General features: G+C 34.2%; 2 protein-coding genes across 3 annotated transcripts; one reads left to right on the top strand and one right to left on the bottom strand.

Annotated features, from left to right (window-relative positions):
* Window positions 1-1,479: 1,479 nt before the first annotated feature.
* Window positions 1,480-3,145, top strand: LOC100263915 (presenilin-like protein At1g08700). Its single transcript, XM_002267328.5, has one exon. The coding sequence runs from the start codon at window positions 1,627-1,629 to the stop codon at window positions 2,971-2,973; it is 1,347 nt and encodes a 448-aa protein (XP_002267364.1). The 5' UTR covers window positions 1,480-1,626; the 3' UTR covers window positions 2,974-3,145.
* Window positions 3,146-7,119: 3,974 nt separating this feature from the next.
* On the bottom strand, window positions 7,120-18,797 carry LOC100267217 (cysteine synthase). 2 transcript variants are annotated; one of them, XM_002271930.5, is made up of 11 exons: window positions 18,480-18,797; window positions 14,949-15,058; window positions 14,526-14,583; window positions 14,100-14,363; window positions 13,887-14,024; window positions 11,370-11,421; window positions 11,206-11,255; window positions 9,608-9,667; window positions 9,298-9,378; window positions 7,661-7,835; window positions 7,120-7,586 (listed from the first exon to the last, which is right to left on the bottom strand). In XM_002271930.5, the coding sequence occupies exons 1-10, from the start codon at window positions 18,747-18,749 to the stop codon at window positions 7,746-7,748; spliced, it is 1,173 nt and encodes a 390-aa protein (XP_002271966.2). In that variant the 5' UTR covers window positions 18,750-18,797; the 3' UTR covers window positions 7,120-7,586; window positions 7,661-7,745. The 2 variants fall into 2 exon arrangements, with proteins under 2 accessions (XP_002271966.2, XP_010653156.1); XM_010654854.3 differs by having other exon boundaries at window positions 7,120-7,582.
* Window positions 18,798-19,266: the final 469 nt, after the last annotated feature.

Here is a 19,266-nt window from a genome sequence, read left to right as displayed (position 1 = left end):
ACTTAAGAAATCTCATAATTTTTAAAAATCCCAAATTTTAAAATTTAGAAAATATAAATAAAATAAAAAGAATAAAGAAAAAAAAACATATTTAAAGTTAATAAATTATTTTAATATACTATTTTAAATTCATTTTATTTACTTTAACTCCTTTATAGAAATATTAAATAATTCGAAAATGTATAATCCATATTTAATTTTATTATCTTCATAGTAGTACAAAACATAATAAAATCATTTTTCGTAATTTTTTTCCTTTTTTACTTTTTAGGAATCACACATAACTTTAAGATTTTATTCTAGAACACTTAAGAAATCTCATAATTTTTAAATATCATGATTTTTATAATTTTTTTAAAAATCTTTTTTTTAGAAAAATCACGAGACACTTGAGCATCCTTGAGGGGATCGCTTGAACTTCGCCATTTGGACATTCAAGCATCCAACCAAGTTTCCCTACTTTTGTACCAAAAGATTGCTCGATTGTTCTTGCTTGCTTTCAAGTGTCTTTTTACCTATCTTTTTAGAACTAAAATTCAATTCCCTTCATTACTTTAACCCAAATTCAAACATATAACTTAGTTACATGAGTATTCAACTATAAAGACTTCTAATTCGGTTTCGAGGCATACAAGTCTTATTAGAAATTAAAGCCCTATTTAGTAAATAGTTTTTTTTTTCCTCAAAACAAAAAATTGAAAAACACGTTTAATAACTTAAAATCAAAAACCAGTTTTTCGTTCTTAAAAACAAAAAATATTATGTTTTTTTTAGAATTTTTAATCGTTTTAAATTGTTTTTACTTGTTTTCTAATAAATATTTTAAAAAATAGTTATATAAATATGAAAAATGATTAAAAATAAAATATTACATATAAAAGTTATTTTTAAAACATATTTAAAATTATAGAAAACATATTAAAAACATTTTAGATTTTCAAATAGATTTTTGTTTTACAAAATATCATAAAACGGTTTCAAAGAACTATTTTTTTCTAAAACATTGGCTTAGGGTCTCGTTTGGTAACTATTTTCAAAATCAGTTTTACAAGATAGTTTTTGAAATTTCCATATAATGTTTTGTAGAATAAAAGTTTGTTTAGAAATGTAAAATATTTTTAATATTTTAAAAATATTTTTTATGTTTAATATTTTATTTTTAATATAATTGTTTTTTAAAACAATCCTTACAAAATAAGTAAAAACGACATAAAATATCTAAAAAATATTTTTTTTAAACATCTTGTTTTCTGTTCTTAAGAACAAAAAATAAAAAATAGTTTTTGATTATCAAACTTGTTTTCCTATTTTTTTTTTAAAAAAAAAAAACTATTCTAAAAAAATAGGTATCAAAAAAGCCCTAAAAAAATCCAAATTAATCAATTTTGGGGCAAAATTATCGCCCAAATGTGTTTTCTTTGACCAAAATGTAAATTGTCTAAGAAAAAGTAACGAAACCTATATGTATATGATACACACATCTTGAAGCATGCCATTTGGTCAAGCTAAGCAGAAGCCTCTTTCTTCAGTCACCGTCTCTGCAGTTTCAAACAACGTAAAAATCAGAAATCCCTAAAGTTTCTCCCTCATCTTCCTGTAAAACCTAACCGTAACCCTAAATTCCCCATGGATTCGAGCATTCTCGATTCTCTCGGAGTCGAAATCATTGGCGTGATGTCGCCGGTCTCAGTCTGCATGCTCCTGGTGGTTCTCCTCGTTTACACCCTCTCCTCCGCCACCTCCTCGGCCGCCTCCGACACCATCAGGACCGCCGCCAACCTCGTCTACCTCGAATCCCCCTCCGACTCCACCACCCAGAAGCTCGAGGGCGCATTGCTCAACGCTCTGGTCTTCATCGTCCTCATCGCTATCGTCACGTTCGTCCTCGTCCTCCTCTACTACTACAATTTCACCAATTTCTTGAAGAATTACATGCGGTTCTCCGCGTTTTTCGTGCTCGGCACCATGGGCGGATCCATCTTTTTGTCGGTAATTCAGCATTTCTCAGTGCCGATTGATTCAATTACTTGTTTCTTGTTGCTGTTTAACTTCACTGTCGTTGGGGTTTTATCGGTTTTTTCGAATGGTGTTCCGATTTTTGTGAGGCAAGTGTATATGGTTGTTTTGGGGATTATTGTTGCAGCTTGGTTCACCAAGTTGCCCGAATGGACCACTTGGGTTCTGCTTGTGGCTTTGGCCGTGTATGATTTAGTGGCGGTTTTGGCGCCGGGGGGGCCGCTGAAGCTGCTGGTTGAGTTGGCGTCGACCCGAGATGAAGAGCTTCCCGCGCTGGTGTACGAGGCTCGGCCTGTGGTTTCGCGGGGTCCGGGGACTCGGGGTTCGGGGACCCGGGGTTCGAATTTGGGGCTTTTGGTGGGTGGAGTTTCAGAGTCAGGGAGTGTTGAGCTGCAGGCGGTGTCTCAGGACAATCGGAATAAGAGTGATGAGGACGTTGGAAATTTAGCAAATGAGGAAGGGGAGACATCGCCTTTGGTGCCTAATTTGCGGGATAGGCCAACATCAAGCAGTGGAAGCTCTGAGTACTCAGTGGTGAATGTTAGATTGGACCGAGGAGCCCAGTTTGGCAATAGGGAATCAGAGATTGTTGTTGATGAGGAAATGTCTCCTCTTGTTGATATGTTGGAGTTTGGGGGCGATAGAGAACAAACAAGGGGGGAAATTCCTGAAGCATCTATGGGAACAAGTCGAGGAATAAAACTTGGTCTCGGAGATTTTGTTTTCTATAGTGTTCTTGTGGGTAGAGCTGCAATGTATGATCTCATGACCGTGTATGCTTGTTACCTTGCAATTATATCAGGACTTGGATGCACTCTTATTTTGTTGTCTGTATGCCACCGAGCTCTGCCTGCCCTCCCTATATCCATCACATTGGGTGTGGTATTTTATTTCTTAACTCGGTTACTGATGGAACCTTTTGTTGTTGGGACATCCTCAAATCTAATGATGTTTTAACTTTATATCATTCATCAGAGGGAACTACACCATTAACAGAACTTCCTGTTGTTTTTGAAAACCTTTTTTTATAGGCCATTAAATGCATTATTCCATGAATCATATCCTTTACAGATTGTAACTTTCTCACAGTTCAAATTTTGGATCATGCAATGGAGCAACTTGAAGGTCATCTGGTGTTGTATTTGAGTTATCACTTGACTTTCTCGTGTCTTTTTTATATCAATTCTAGATTTATCATATTAAACTCCTATTGAGATCTCTTCATTCAGCTTTTAGCTTACTGGAAATATGAAATAATTTCATTCATAATTGGATGAGGAGAACAAGAAGTGCGCCATAATTGAATTAGTACTATCATAGCATGTAATCCTGTCTCAGTTATTGAAATAATGTTAATAAAGACAAGAGTGATTGCTAAAATGGTGCCTTTAGTGTTCAATATGTTGATAGGAAGTGGTTATGTAGGTTTGCACAGTGGATTTTTAGCATCTCTATACTCCATAATTGGGCTGAATTACAGAAGATTCTTTGAAACCAGTTGCCACTACAGAATTAAAACTTGATAATGTACATCATGTTTGGAAGTCAATAAATCTTAATGACAAAATAAAGTTTCATATTAGAATTGCTTTCATAAGTAGCAGTGACTAGAATTTGGGAACTGGGCTAGAAACAAGAAGAAATGATCAAGAACACCTATCGAAAACAGAAAGGAAAAAAATAATAAGTTTGGAGCATTGAGGATATGAGTTTTTTGTTTAGAAACTAAAGCAAGAGTCAAACTAATGATTCACTTCTTTAGGAGACCTTAAATGGTTCGATAAGTTATATACCCCTTGTACTCTCAATTATATCATAAGCAGGTTAGTTAATGTCCATGTTATTCCCACCATGACAAGCTTATAGATCTAGTCATGGGTCAAGATTTTCAAACCATCCAACATAGTTGATAACAGTGTGACCATAATACATCACTTAAGAGTTGATGCATCCTTGTGTGCTGAGTCCAGGGCTTCAAATGAAATCATAACTCATGCAATAGGCCCATGTATTAGAGTGAAATCAAATATCAACACAATTTTAAGGTATATGGTCAAAATGCAGGTGTCATAATTTTAATTCATGCCACTTGATACACCTTCATCTATTCTTTTTCTTTATTTTGAACTTCAACTCCATCAGCTTCATCATTCTCCGTATTGGAGAAGAAAGCATCTAGCTTTAATTTGTAATGGACATATGTTACATTTAAAATGTGTTATTTCCCTAGTTGGGAGAAATCAATTCATCTAATTAATTTTTTGTCTTTCTATTTGAAAGCAACTTGCTTAATTCTTGATGTCTTTTCCAATTAATAAGCTCATGCTGTCTGTACTGTGATAGGCATCTAAAGCTTAGACAATGAACTGAGGTGTAGCTGTCACCTTTTAGAACATTATTTGGAATTAAATAATGAAATATGCTAGATTTTTTTATATATATATATATAAGAAACAATAAATTCGGCAGCTATGTTCTGGTTGTTTCTTTATGGAAGTTTGATTTCTTTGAACAGAGCATACATTCTTGCTTATGACAGTTTGATTTAATTGCAGTTGTCCTAATTTCCATTACTAAAGAAGTCTCATATGTCTTCTTCTTCCTGTCAAAGTTGGAAATTTATGCCCATAAATGAGTTGAGAGGTGACAAATGGATGGTATTTGTTGATTGACCATCTAGAGAGACCATTTATTTGTTACCTTACAACTCTGTTTGGAATAGAGTTGAAAATGCACTCCTCAGCAAGGAATGCCTTCTTCAGGAAGAAGAGTAAGAAAGATTGAAGAGCTGCCCCCTTATGTCTATTATGGACTATATAGAAGAAGAGAAATAAGAGATCATTTGAGATACCATACGAGCGGATAAAACAATCAAACAATCATTTATGTATAATTTTTTTGAGTGGGTTGGAGTGTACATAGGAGATTACGTTTTGTCCATAGTGGACTTTATTGATTGGCTAAGCTCTGTGGGAATTATTTTGTGTATCCCTCCACTTTGTGTGGCCTTTTGGCACCTTTATATACACTGGGTGTACTTTAATGGGTCTTTTTGTTAGGCATTGCTAATATAATGAATATTTGCCTCTTAAAAAAAATAGATGATCTTTGTAGTTACCTTTTAAAGAATGATAAGAAACCCCTGAACATGGGATGGAACTTTTATTTGTTAATACCAGAAAAGACCACAAGCTAGTGAATATTCCCATGAGGATCTGAATTAAAAGTGTGCATCTTGTCAAAACTAATTATGAAGAGCAGGTGTGAGCGTATATACTGAACCTTGGAGTAGAGTTTTAGGAACTGCATGATGGCCAAATACTTTTAATGCAAGTAACAGAAATTGTTAGTGATGTGGAGGAATCAACCTCTATTTGGATGCTTGTGAATGAGACTAATCTTCAATATATTCATACTTAAAGGACCAGCATAGGACCAGCATGAGGGTTAAACCTTATGAAAGCCCTTATTTTCCTGCCATCTTGGGCAATTTATGCAAGTAGCCTTTTCGTAGGCAAATTTGATATGCTAATATCATTCCATTTGCCAAATCCACCTCAATATGATAATACTGTTGCATTTCCTAATCCAACTCAATCCTAGCAGGGCTTGTATCGCTTGCTGTGTTCCCCCATTTGTAGAAGGGAATTATGAGTCAAATTTATATTTGTAGAGAGGTGATGGAAGATCCATTAATAACTCTTTCATGACTGGAGTTCATAGTTTATGAATGATTTACTTTATTCATTAGGCTTCTTGCATTTTATGTGTGTGGCTGCTAAGTGGTTGATTGTTTCTTTAACTGTTATTAAGTATTGTTTGGATGATTGGAACTTCAGTCCAAATTAGAGTCTTGTTTAGAATCAGAAATGAAAAGGTCAGTGTGACAGATACTGACACCTATTTCTAATGAGCCAAGGCTCATTAGAAGACTTCTTGACTCATTAGAAATGTATCATAATATAGCCCCTGGCTAATCACCTGGGTGTATTTTTAAATATGCTCTTCCTTGAGCATACTGCTTCATGCTATCCTTGTATAGTTCCTGGTTTCTGTCACCCATGCTTATACATTCGTTTGGCAATTCCCTCGTGCATCTAGTACAGTGTTGGTTAACCTTACCCTCCTCATTTGAGGTGTGGTCTTGGTGATGCCTAGGTGACACCCACTTCTCCTTTCTCAGTGCAAAGCTCAGGGACAGAGTGCTTAAGGTAAGAGCCCGGTATTTGTATGCTAGACTCTTGTTATTACTGAAGGAAATGTGAAAAAAATCTTGTTGCAGAATAATATAAACTGCTCTCCTGATATCCTGACTATAATTGCTCTGCTAGAGATCAAGGGGGGCTCTGGGCACTGGGTTGGTTGGCTATAGACCGTTGCCTCGAACACTGTTAACTAGCAATCCTGAGTTTGTGAGGGGGCATATCAGCCTTTTCTTTTTTCCTTTTCCAGGTAAAAGGTCACTCACGCTGTTTTCTGGCCAGATTATCTCTTGTTAGGAATCTGCAGTAGGAAAAAACCGCCATCAGGTTAATCAAGAGCTTTCTCAGTTCAGGTGGATAAATGCCGTTCAACTTAATTCTTCACAAAGAAAATTTGACCTGATAGATTGTTCAATGTCGCTAGGGAATGCATTTGTGTTTATTTTCACTTTTAAGGTAAATCTTTCAGCAATCAAGAAAGCAGCTAATTTCAGGGTCGTAGGCGAGAGGAAGCAATATTTGATCTGAATATATGCTCAAATAGAAGGTGCCTTATACCATTTTTTTTCTATTTTATAGGTTATTGCCGTGTCCTGAGGATGCTTGGTATTCCTATGGTTTTGGTAAAGTTAGTTTCCAAGTTTCTTGAACAACTCCAGGATGTGCATAACCCAGAAACCCTAGCATCCCTCTCAAAATTCTGAACCTAACTTAATCCCAACGGACCACCACATGTTCTAGAAGGTTCGTTGCAGGCTCACCCAACCCAATTCAATTCCAAGTCCCACTTCCACACCCTTGAAGCTTGAGAGCAACCTGTTCCAACACCCATAATCAGTCCATATAGAATAACTTTAAACAATAGCATGGATGAGGGCCAGATCATATGGCTAGATGGATAGGTAAAATGATATTGGATGATTCCCATGATTTTTTCTATCTTAAAGAAGAAAACTCTTAACTGATTTTACAAGTTCACTTTTCCATATGTTATGAAATGCCACTGAAATTTTGTATGCAAAATGCTGCAATCTGTCAGATGATCGATAAAAATTACAAAATCTGAATATCAAACAGCCCTGTTATATAAAAGCTGCCTCTTCAACTCAGACCGATTCATACATCTTCCAATATCAGATACCGTCTTTATTAGCAGCTTGCATCTTGGATAAACAATCAAATTTGATCATATTTGCTGGAGGAGAAAAGAACCAAACACAATCCACGAAGAAATGGAGAAGCTGCACATTGAGGACACAATCTCAATCTCAACCGCAGTTCCATTCTCATCAAGGCCCTGAAGCACTGGTGAAGTCTTCTTCTGAACTTGAATCACTTCTCTTAATACCCTAATTCCTGAAACTCTGCCTGAAAGGGAACAAAATGCATCAACATTGAACTGAGAATAACTATTCATAAAAACTATCAGCTAAGCTCTTTACCAGACAAACGAAAATGGTGGCTGCTCTTTCATTTGGGGATGTGGGGGTGATGTCGAGAATGCTTATACTTCTGGAATAGTTCATGCTATCTATGTTCCATTTTTCGGACCTCTTCATGGATAGAATGGAAAAGAATGGTGGGGATATACCTTTCACCAAAACTTGGAAATACAACCTATGGCATTGGAGATCAGGAAAAAAGTAGTGAGAAATAATGATTCAGATGGGTGCAATATGCTAAATGAAACAAACTCAAATTGTGATTTTAGCAGCTTAAAAACTCTTTCATATTCAAGTTAATTCAATATCGATGACAATATATATGATAACACAGGTGTAGATCTGTTGCTGATGGTGAGCCTTATACACCAATATACATTCTTGTGATGATATAAGGAGAGTTCAGAGTGACTATAAGAATGGATGAATCATGTTAAACAACTAAGTTCCCTAAAAGATGTATATCATGCTCTAATGCCAAACATCAGCCAATTCAAACAATCTGTGCCACAACCAGTGTTATCAAAGGTGATCGCCTGGATCGCCTAGGCCATTAGGCGAGGCAAGGTAGATAAAAGTCGCCTTTTGAAGACCTAGGCAAGGCGACTTCAAAGAGACAACGCCTAGGCAATCGTCTTGGGATAAGGCACAAGGCATAGAAGCAATCACCTTTGACTATGAATTAAGATTAAACACACTTAGATTATAATTTCATTCAATCTAACATTGGATTAAACAAAGTATAAGATAAAATATTATATTATCAATCATAGAGATTTCGCCTTAGGCTAAAAGGAGTTTTATCGCCTTGATATCACCTTTTGCTTTTGACAACACTGGCCACAACCTCAGTACAATAGGGCAACGGATAAAATGATAATCAGCCATGTCTCCACAGTCTAAACATAAGAGTGTTGGAACACAATGCTCACATAAACTGCTTTATTAGGCCTTGTAATCTATAATAAATCATTAGAATTAACCCTTGTAAGGACTTGCTGAAAATTAAAGGCAGTATCAAAATGAAACTATTCAAGTTTACACTAGTTCAAGGCTCTATAAAAACAAAGAATCATGGTTGAAGAGCAGGAGCATCACCTAATATAAAATATTCCTACAACTAATGGTAAACGCAAATTCTTATTAATTTAGTGCTACAATCAAGCAGCATTGGTATCTATTACTAACCAAAATAAAATTGGAAGCTCTTTCTTGGAATCTCCCCACACATGGGATTAGAATGAAAACCAACTCCTACTGGAATAAACTCGAATATAACCTTTCTTTGACTTGAATCTGACCACTTACAAACTTTCACTCAAGAACAAGGCATGACAGATGAATGTGGAAAATTTACTGTGCCTCAGCATGTACTTGAAACACTTGGGTGATAAGCTTCATATCTCCTCAAGAACAGATCCTACAACATTGGTTTATTCTGTTCTTTATTTTTAACTTTGATTCTCTGTTCCTAATCATCCTTCAAACACTGGCTTATACCCAAATAAGATGAGTCAAAATTGAAGTTCAATTTAAGTGTAGCATGCATGTAGCTACAAGTTTCTTCCTTTACTTTGCTAAAAGTGCTAACATAAAAGTCTGGTATTAAATTCGAAATTAAAGTAAATTTTCTTTACCGCAATGAGTTTTCCTGCATTTTCTGGCCTTTTGGCTATGCTTATGGCAGCAGCAGCAGCAGCTCCTGAAGAAATACCAACCTAGGAACAAATATGAAATATGAATCATCAAGACCAGCATCATGAAAATGTGCCTTCCAGGATTTTAAAGAGATATTGCTGTAGTTAGCAAGTAAAAAAGAAGATAAAAAGCCAACCCCTGGATTTCATATAGATTGGCATCACTGTAAGGAACGTGCTACTACTAAATAAATAACTAAACATTGAAGACTTCTTAATGCTAGATGCCGAAAAAATATTCGCAAGTTACCAGCAAGCCTTCCTCCAATGCCAATTTTCTTGCCATTTCAACAGCTTCATCATTTGTAACCTACATTTTTACATCACCAAATGCTTAGAATGAAAGACGGATGGCAACTCTTGAGGAAATAAATAATAAAACAAGTGTGAATAGCTCCATGAAGGCATGCAATTTTCAATTTTGTAGTTGAAGTTACCTTGTTGATGGTTTCAATTCAAAGCTCTTTTTATAAATATTTTTGTAAGATTTTCATTCAAGGTGCTTCACTTAGGTACTCAGACAAAGGCACAAAGACGCATATCATCTTTCCACTTTATTTCAATTAAAGTGGCAATGGGTAAATCATTTTGGTAGCTGGTTAATAGAGAGGTGATCAAAGGTTTTAACATGGAATGAGGTGGAACTTTGCTGGTTTTCTCACTTATCATGCATTCAGCCAAATTCTGAGTTTGACATGTGAGCTTCTTTGTTGTGAAAGGGTTTAGAACCATAATATAGAAGAAAAGCTAGATGGTGCCAGTGGGTGAGGCTGATGAGATTAATCCATCTAATCTGGGTTGGGTAATGTTTAACCTTACAAGGCGTTTAACTAGTTCTTACTCTTCTAGCAGGGTATGATTTGGAGAGGATTTTCAACCAAGATTTAAGGGTTGCATGAAGCTGTGCTTATCAACAAAAGATTGAAAATCTGCTTCTAGAAGCATCCTAATGGTATCGCGAGCTGTTCTTCATAATTCCAAATTTGGTGGCTAATGGGCAAGAGAAACTTCAAAGAGTCCTAGCAAGGAGGACTAGAAGGAGTTTAAGCTTCAAAGACAGGAGTGTTCCATTTAAGAGGAAGGAGACATTGTAATGTGAAAAGGCTTTTGAAAATTATTAATAAGTGGGATGCCTCACACAAAAACAATAGGTTTACTAAAGGGATGAGAGGATCCTGTAGTGTGGGGATCTGAAAGGAATTATTAAAGGGGATTGAACATTTCAAAATAGGATAGCTTTTGCCATGGAAGATAGAAGTACTTGCCCTTTTGAAATGATGTCTACTGGAAGAATGCTAAGAGATGAATCTGGTAATCTCATATTCTAGTTTGCCACTTAATGAGTGTGGGATCCAATTGCAGATGGGTTTTTGAGCTTATTGGTGATTGGTGAATAAGTGTAGTTAGTTTTAAAAAATGGCTACTCCTCCTTAGCCTGTCATTTTGGTTCATTTCAAGATGATCTTAGGAAGACTAACTGTTCCATCAGGCATGTGGTTTAATAGAGATAAATAAAATAGCAGTTTTCCTTTTACAGAGATCAAGCCTCTTATTTCAGCCGGATTTGGCAAGATTCCAGAATTTTCTGATATTGCTCCTTATAGTCTGAAGTTTTGAATTATGTATCATCTGGAAGTTTTCTTCACCTTTCATGGAGCTGAGGTCTCTTTCTCCTCTCCATTTACTGTATTCTTTGTTGTATTATTGATAAATTGGTAGATGTCAACGCCAAATGGCCACAACCTCCACAATCTCGTGTGTAGAACTAGTTGTATGCAAAATTAAAAACATGGAACTCTTAGAAAAACTAAATGAAGCTTAAGGGGAGAAGAAGATATTTTTCTTTACCTTTAGAACCTCATCAAGCAATTTAACATCCAAAATGCTTGGAACATAACCTGCATTAATGTTTTTTACAGATGATGAGGAGGTAAACCAACAAGCATCATCCTGAAGAAATGAACAGAAAGAATGTGAACGGTAAAAAATACTGATAGGATGCAATTCCTCACCTGGGTTATCTCCAGATATTACACTCCTATCTGCAGGTTCTACTCCAACTACCTAAGTAAAGAAAGGTACTATAAGCTTAAAATGAAGACATTGTCATGTACCAAGAGTTAATCTAAAAAATAATGCAGCAATGACAGTCATACCCACCAAGGAGAGTCATCAAAAGAATGCAGTTACAAGGGTCCCATCAAAGCAACATATGTCAAATATAGATAATCAGACAACAATTATGATATAATCTAAACATCTCATTGTAGAATCTAAATATTTAAGTAACAATGACATTTTTTTTATAGGCACCAATTGTAACAATATGTTTAAGAATGCTAATGATAGGTAAATATCTCAACTTGCACAAACATTGACAAAATGAGGCACATCAAAAGAGAAGCGTCCTATAGCCACTGTACTTGCTAGAAAGTGCTTCTTTATAACTATTGGATTTTTTTTTTCTTTTTTTTTTTTTTTTTGGATTGGCAAAAGAGAGAGTATATATCAAAAGTGCCTAGGTGGAACCATGGATGCATAGCAAGTACACACAAAGTACACAAACCAAGTCCAGCATAGGCACAAAGGTAAGGAACAAGAAACCTTCTCCTTACTTTTAAGTTCAACCAATCTAAAAAATCTAACATAGACGACGTGTGGTCCTCTATATACACCCTAATCCAATTCACAAAAGTATACATTAAAGCAGACTTAATTGCTTAATTGGACTGCTCAACATCATTAAAAATCCTTTTGTCCATTTCCTTCCAAGTAGTCCGTAATAAGCACAATGGAGTAGCCCTCCATGCTTTTTTCCGTTTTTTATCCATGAAAGAGTCATGTCAACCCAACAAGTTCCCTCTAACCAAAGAATGCATGTGATGGTCCTCATATGATACCAACCCAACAGGTTCCCTCCATGCTTAATGACCATTGGAATCATGTGATGGGCCTCATGGATCAGATGAACATTACAGTAGTTTCTTTGTTGTTTTAGCCCTTTTGGGTTCTGTTAAAATTTTATTCACAGGATGTTTCTTTGTTGCTTTAGAGTATGTTTCCTCAGCATATGGTGCAGAAAAAAATCATCCAACTCCAGCCTCACCTAAGCAATCAAACTCAAACTGCAGTTAAGCAACCCCAAACAATATAAGATTGGATTGGGTTACAAACAACCTGTTCAATTAACGAGCATTTCATTGATATGGGTAACTATCAGAAAATAGCAAGGAAAGTAACATACACAATTCCTACCAAGATTGGATAGAGTAGACCATAAGTGTTGTAAAGCTACAAGAGCACAAAGAAACATTGAAGTGGTCCTTGGGGTTTTAGGCATTTGATGGGACATGACAAAATCGGCTTGTTAGGCAATCAATTTTCCTAAAAGCATAAGCTATTAAAATATGGGCACACCATGTATGACAAACAAACATCCTTCCTCATGTGCAACTTTATACCCTTATGTTGCACATTAAGAGACAAATTAGTAGTTAACCCTTTTGATGGTAAGAAGTCGAGTTAACTAGAATTCATGTTAAACTACTAATGGGCCAACAATGTCGTAGGAATTTGGTGGAACATGTTGAAAGAGGTTAGGATACCAACTTTCCTAAAAGCTTAACTTGCTAAAATATAAGCCCACGATATATACCAAGCTAACCCCTCTCTTACGGGTGCCCTCATACCTGCATAACACCCATGGAGAGACAAAATAGAAGTTATAGTTACAGTTAAATGGATGAGGAATAGATAGAAAATAAATGGTATGAGAGATCGGGTGCAAGACCTCTAGTTAAGCACAACTCTAATATTAAGACCTCTAAATAACTCTAATGTCATATTAAGCTATCAATTAACTCTAAATCATTAGATAGTTGGCTAATATTATATACAACACCAACAATGTATATCAAGCTTACAAGCATATTTGGGTATCTTGCTTTTTAGGGCTTGCACATACGCTTAAAACAATTACATGAAATAAACATCAGTGAGGTTTGGACTCATAACCTCCTGTAAAACAAGCCTCTAATTCCATTATAGACTATTAACTTTCTTAAAACTTAAGCTACTAATACATTGACCCACAATGTATACTAGGCTAACAAGGTTTATTTTCACTGCTTCTAACGATACCCATTAATGAATAAGTTTTTTTTCATTTGATAGTTTATTCAATAAAAACAGGGCAAAGAAGAGCCCTGTTTGCCAAGCCCACATACATGGAGTTAAGTCACCAACGGGCAATACAAGAAATTCAAAAAAAAAAAAAAAAAAAATGTACATCCCTCACCTAAAGAATCCCTGGACCACTGAAAAAATGACTACTGAAAGAATGAATATATTGAAACCACAGTATTTAAATTAGACATTGCTGGATGTGCTTCCATTCATATTTCCAGTATGTCTGATGTATCTTTTAACAACTCAAAAACTTAGGAGATGAAGTGTGCTATAATGCCATAACTTATCAATATATTGAAGCACAATATTCTCACGTTTCTAGTCCAATAAATGATCTTAACCTTGATATCTCTTTTCATCATTTTCAAGTAGCGTCCAGTGCCTGTAACAGTACCACCAGTCCCAATTCCAGCAACAAATATGTCAACACTACCCACAGTATCCTCCCATATTTCTGGACCTGTAGTTTCAAAGTGTATCTGAAATCCACAAAATCATATATTTAGAATATAAAGAAAAAGGCTTTATGTCTGGCATGAGATGACAGAAACAACCTTTGCATTGGCCATATTATCAAACTGTTGAAACATGTATGCGTTTGGCATACTCTGAACAATTTCTTCAGCTTTATCAACAGCCCCTTTTATACCTTTCATGGGATCCGTCAAAACAATCTCTGCTCCAAATGCACGTAAGAGAATCCGCCTTTCAATGTCTATGGATGCAGGCATGGTGACTATAAGTTTGTATCCCTTAGTGGCCGCAACAAATGCAATACCAAGTCCTGTATTACCACTTGTTGGTTCAACTAATATACTCTGCATAAAGACAGAAAACGAGATATACAATGGTACTAAAGACATGCTTTCACCAGGCTTCAGTGATTAATCCCAATTAATAGAGAAAAGGGGTTTTCAGTAATAACAATAGATATTGATCTAAAGAGTGCCATTTCCATAAGTTCAAGAGAAGAAGCTTACCCTCCCTGGAGAAATTGCTCCAGTTTCTTCAGCATCTGATATCATACTATAACCAATTCTGAAATGTCAATCATTAACAAAAAGATAACATCAGTTCAAATCTAAAGCATCGGCCAGAAGGCACTCTTTTTCTTTCTTTTTTTTTTGGATAGGCAAAAACAGAAGGGACCAATGATGACTCAATTAATGCAACAGGACATGGCTATCTATTGTCACTTATCATACATTCCTTGTCAAATAATAACATTCAGCTCTATGATTTGTTTCCCAACAGACAACTTATTGCAATAAAAGAATACAACCGAATATGGATCATCTACAAAAAGCAAAAAAAAAAAAGGGGGGGTAAATAAATGAACCCAATCATTTTATCATGATGTAACAACTCATAGCAAGATATTACAATTAAAGGGGCAGAGGTACCTGTCTTTGACACTTCGGCAAGGTTCCATAGATTCGAGTTTAGCAGCAATATTTGCCACACAGCCTTGTGTTACCTTGTTGAGATAAATCATTGGTGTTCTCCCGATCAACTATATCATTTTAGCTGCTCAAATCAGTCAATGTTTTCAAACATAAAAATAAAAATAAAAAACTATTGAAAGAAAAACTTTTATACTTCAATTTACAGTAATTATGATCTAAGAAAATGAAACTTGTATACAAAATCACTGAATTAATTTTCTCATAGGTAACAGTTTTCTGTATAAAAAAAGATCTTTCATATTCCGGTAGAACACAAGAAGATTTTCCCAAGACTACTGAAACTTATTTGACCAGTCCCACCAATAAAAAAATTTCATTTTGAAAAATGATAGACTGAATAATAACACACATCTAAACAGGAGCATCAAACACTAATTGAAGATTCTCATGAGTGCATAATATTATCTCCAAGATTCAGCTCTCTTTTTCAAAAATATATTAAATATGATAAAGAAATAGATAAGAAGGATGAGGAATCCTCCCTAAAATACAATGAATTGATAAAAAAAGGTATTATTGAAACCTCCAATATGCTTAGTAGACCTATACATTAGCATAGTACCATATGGAATATATATATATATATATATATATATATATATATATATAACAATGCTCTAATATTAGATAAATTCCTCCTTCCAATAAGAGGCCTAATCAATGCTCCTCTCCTACTAACTCAACCCTTTCAATTTACAACATCAAATTTCAATCAATATAAACCACATTGATAGGAATGCCCTTAAATGATGTGGTGCATGAGGCCCAAAAGGAGGAACAAAAATGAATGAAAACCTAAAGAGTCATGTAAGTCCATGTCTTGTCCTAAAAAATCCTAACATTTCTTTCCCACCAAACTACCTATGCGTATGTACCATAGTTCCCAAATCCAGACATTATATAGGAATCAGAATCTTATTGGTGGAGTAAAAGAAATTGATTTCCAGGAAAGTTATGCACTACAAGGCATGGCAGCCGGATGGAAACCATATGACAACATTTGACCTTACATTCAAAAAAGGTTATATACTTCTATCCTAAAAACATAAAATGGATACTAGTATATAAAGAACCATGTAAAACCATTTTCATCATCATAACTAGTTCAAGGTTGCATCATATGGCTTTTTCAAATACTACCACAACACACATGCACCACATATAGTGCGCATGTTTGACACATTCACGACTTTGTTGGAACTTTCCAACCTAAATGAAGTGTTTTGTTACAGAGATGCCATTAATGACCTTTATTGAACAAAACCTATCCAAATGTGTAGTCTCTTTTATTATACAACTTGCTAAATCTGATTCTCTGCCCCTTAAATGTATAGGTCCTAATCTTTCCTAATTTTTCATCTGATGCATCTCTAAATATCTATTGGTTTAAAAGTCATCCATTCCAAAGTCACCAAGTATATCCATAAAAATTGTTACTATTATATAACTTACGCTTTTGAGCATTTAAGTCATCGATTAATGTGGAAAATGATTTACGAATGTGAATTTGGGTTCTGGGTTAGAAAACAAAGAAAATAGAGATTGATTCTCAAATTGAACCATGAGTATAGAAGCACAAATTATTAGGAGAAAAAATAGAAGAAAAAGAAAAGCAAGGCAAACAATCTATTAAAGCAAGCAATCGTAACTAAATATCAAACAAATACTTTAAAATTTATTAGTCAAACATCTTAATTCATTTGTCAAACATCTTAATTCATTTGTCACAATGGACCTTGTTTACAAAGTCTAAAAAAACTTATCCAGATAAAATTAAAAACCTTCCAAATACATCAAATTTCAAGAATTAAAGTGCATGTTAGGTTACAAAAATGAAAAACGAAAACTCTCTTTTTCAGAAACGAAAAAACGAAAAATGACACTTAAACCATGATGTTTAAACTCAAAATGAGTTTTTTGACCCAAAAAAGAAAAAAATACTATATTGACTTTTTTTTTCAAAAGGGTAATTCTTAGCCATGTTGGCAATATATATTTTTAACCTAGTTAAAGTGGTATGATGATACTAATGGCTTTAGTGTTTTATATGAAGCCGCATAATGAAGATACAGCTTCTATATAGAGTTTGAATTTTAGTGGGAGCCATATTTTTATTCCACGACTTCATATAATACACTAAAGTTACAATTTCATCACATGACTAACTTTAAACAAAACAAGTATTGCCAAGGCAACCAAACCAAGAGCATTTTAAAAAATAGTTTGATTAAGGTGGTGTTTGTGTTTTGGCTGAATAGAAAAAGCCAAATATAACAAGTTTACTTTAGTTATGTTGAACAATGTCAACAGGTTACTTTTAACTGAATAGAAAAAGCCAAATATTTTGGCTTTTTCTATTCAGCCAAAAAACAAACACCACCTTAGGTCTTTCCCCTTTTAAAAAAAAAATATATATATATATATATATATAGTAATAACTTCTATAAAAAAAAAAAAATAGAAACTCTTGTATAAAAAGTATAGATTTACCTTATGTCCTCAAAAATTTCCTTCCAAAAATTTTAAAAATTGAGGTAGTAAAAATCTTTCAATACCTTAATTTTTTTTAAATAGTTTTAAAAATCATTGCCTTTTTAATGTAAGCCTCTATGAGCATTTGCATTTTATATAGAAGTTAGTAATATTTTCTATTTAAAAAAAAATCTAAAATAATAATAAATCCTATAGAATAAATAGAATCTATTTGACAAAACATGCTTTTAAAAAACACTTTCAAAAACTTTAAAACTTGTGGTAGTGATATTTTTTTATATCTAAATTTTTAAACACTTTAAAATCATTACCTTTTCAATACAAGTCTCCAAAACATGTTCAACAACACGTTCTCAAAAGCCTATTTTTCTTGAAAATGGGTCATCTTAGCGAATTTTAGAATAGTTCTTTTACAATATGCAGACATTTCAAAATAGAAATCAATAATAATAAAGAAAAAAAATCCCCTTTCCTTTTTCCTTTTAAAAAATGAAAACGTTTCCGAAAACCCCACAATCATATTAGCCCTTCTAAATCACTTGTTCTGAAAAACGTTTCCATCGAGCAATGGTCTTTGAATAAATTTTAGTTCTAGGCAAGCTTCCTAAAAATGGCCAATTTTCAGAAAATATTTTCAATAACAGTTTTCTGAAAACATATCACCAAACAAGTTTTCAGCGTTATTTTCATTTCTTCTAATTTCAGAAACCAAAAAAAAAACTCTCCATCTATCCCCCTATGATTTCAACACCCAGCTACCAAAACCATCTCTAACACCCAAAACGCAAAACCCCTTCGTCTGGTTTGCCAGAAAATGCGGGAAAACGGATAATAGGTAGCCATCACCGTTCTCCAAAATCCCATCTTCCACACTCAAAACGCTAAAAAGCCCCCCCTTTGGTTTGCAAGAAAATGCAGGAAAATCAACATCAAGAGGGAAAAAAAAAAAAGCAGAAAAAAGGTTAAATTAAGAACCTGAGTGACGTCGTCGGCAATGTTGACGGTGTGGATGTCTTCGAACACGGAGGTAGCTGTGGCTGTGGATGTGGTTTTGGTTTTGGTTTTGGCTTTGGCTTTGGCTTTGGCTTCGGCTTTGGCTTTGGCTTTGGCCTCGGCCTTTACTGTGAGTCTGGTGGCAAATCCACCATTGGGAAATGGGGATTTGGGAGATCTGAATGCAACGCGAAGAGGTTGGTAGGTGCTTGGGAATGAGTGAATGTGAGGAAGGAGACCAGAAACCGCCATTGGAGGAGAAGAGAGGTTTTTGAGAGGTTTTGGGACTGGAGGCAAAAACCCTCCATTTATCCTCTTTATTTTAAAAAATAAAATAAATAAATATAAATATAAATATAAATATAAATAAGTAGTTTATTGTATGATTATATAATTAATTGAATTTACATAATTTGTTTAAAATGTTATTCATTATTTAAATATTTATTTAATGCATAAATCAATATATAATTTTAAAAATTATTAATAAATATAAATTTATGATATGATATAAACATAATAACTTGCAATTTATTTACTTTCTTATTTATTAATAATATAATAATCTAAATTTTATAAATATTATTTGAATAATTATTATAAAAAAATATAGAAGACTTCTCATTATATAAATAAATTATTATTTTCAAAAAAAATATCTCAAACACTAAAAAAGAATAAAAAAATAATGATTGTTTTCTCAAACCCTAAACAAATTTTTAAAGCAATTTATGAAATTTATTTTCTAACATTTTATAAAATACAATTT

Source organism: Vitis vinifera, chromosome 8, assembly GCF_030704535.1.
Source record: "Vitis vinifera cultivar Pinot Noir 40024 chromosome 8, ASM3070453v1".
Lineage (NCBI taxonomy): Eukaryota > Viridiplantae > Streptophyta > Magnoliopsida > Vitales > Vitaceae > Vitis > Vitis vinifera.
Note: the sequence above shows the minus strand (reverse complement) of the source record. Positions and strands in the feature narration are given on the sequence as shown.

Bases quoted from the DNA above. Each gene is read 5' to 3' on its own strand.
- LOC100263915 (XM_002267328.5), top strand. From the start codon at position 1,627: ATGGATTCGAGCATTCTCGATTCTCTCGGAGTCGAAATCATTGGCGTG.
- LOC100267217 (XM_002271930.5), bottom strand. From the start codon at position 18,749: ATGGCGGTTTCTGGTCTCCTTCCTCACATTCACTCATTCCCAAGCACC. The intron at 11,422-13,886 runs GTTAAGATCATT...TTCTTTACTTAG, and splicing joins TGATGAAAAGAGATATCAAG to GTAGTTGGAGTAGAACCTGC. The intron at 7,836-9,297 runs GTAAAGAAAATT...CCAATGCCATAG, and splicing joins ATGCAGGAAAACTCATTGCG to GTTGTATTTCCAAGTTTTGG.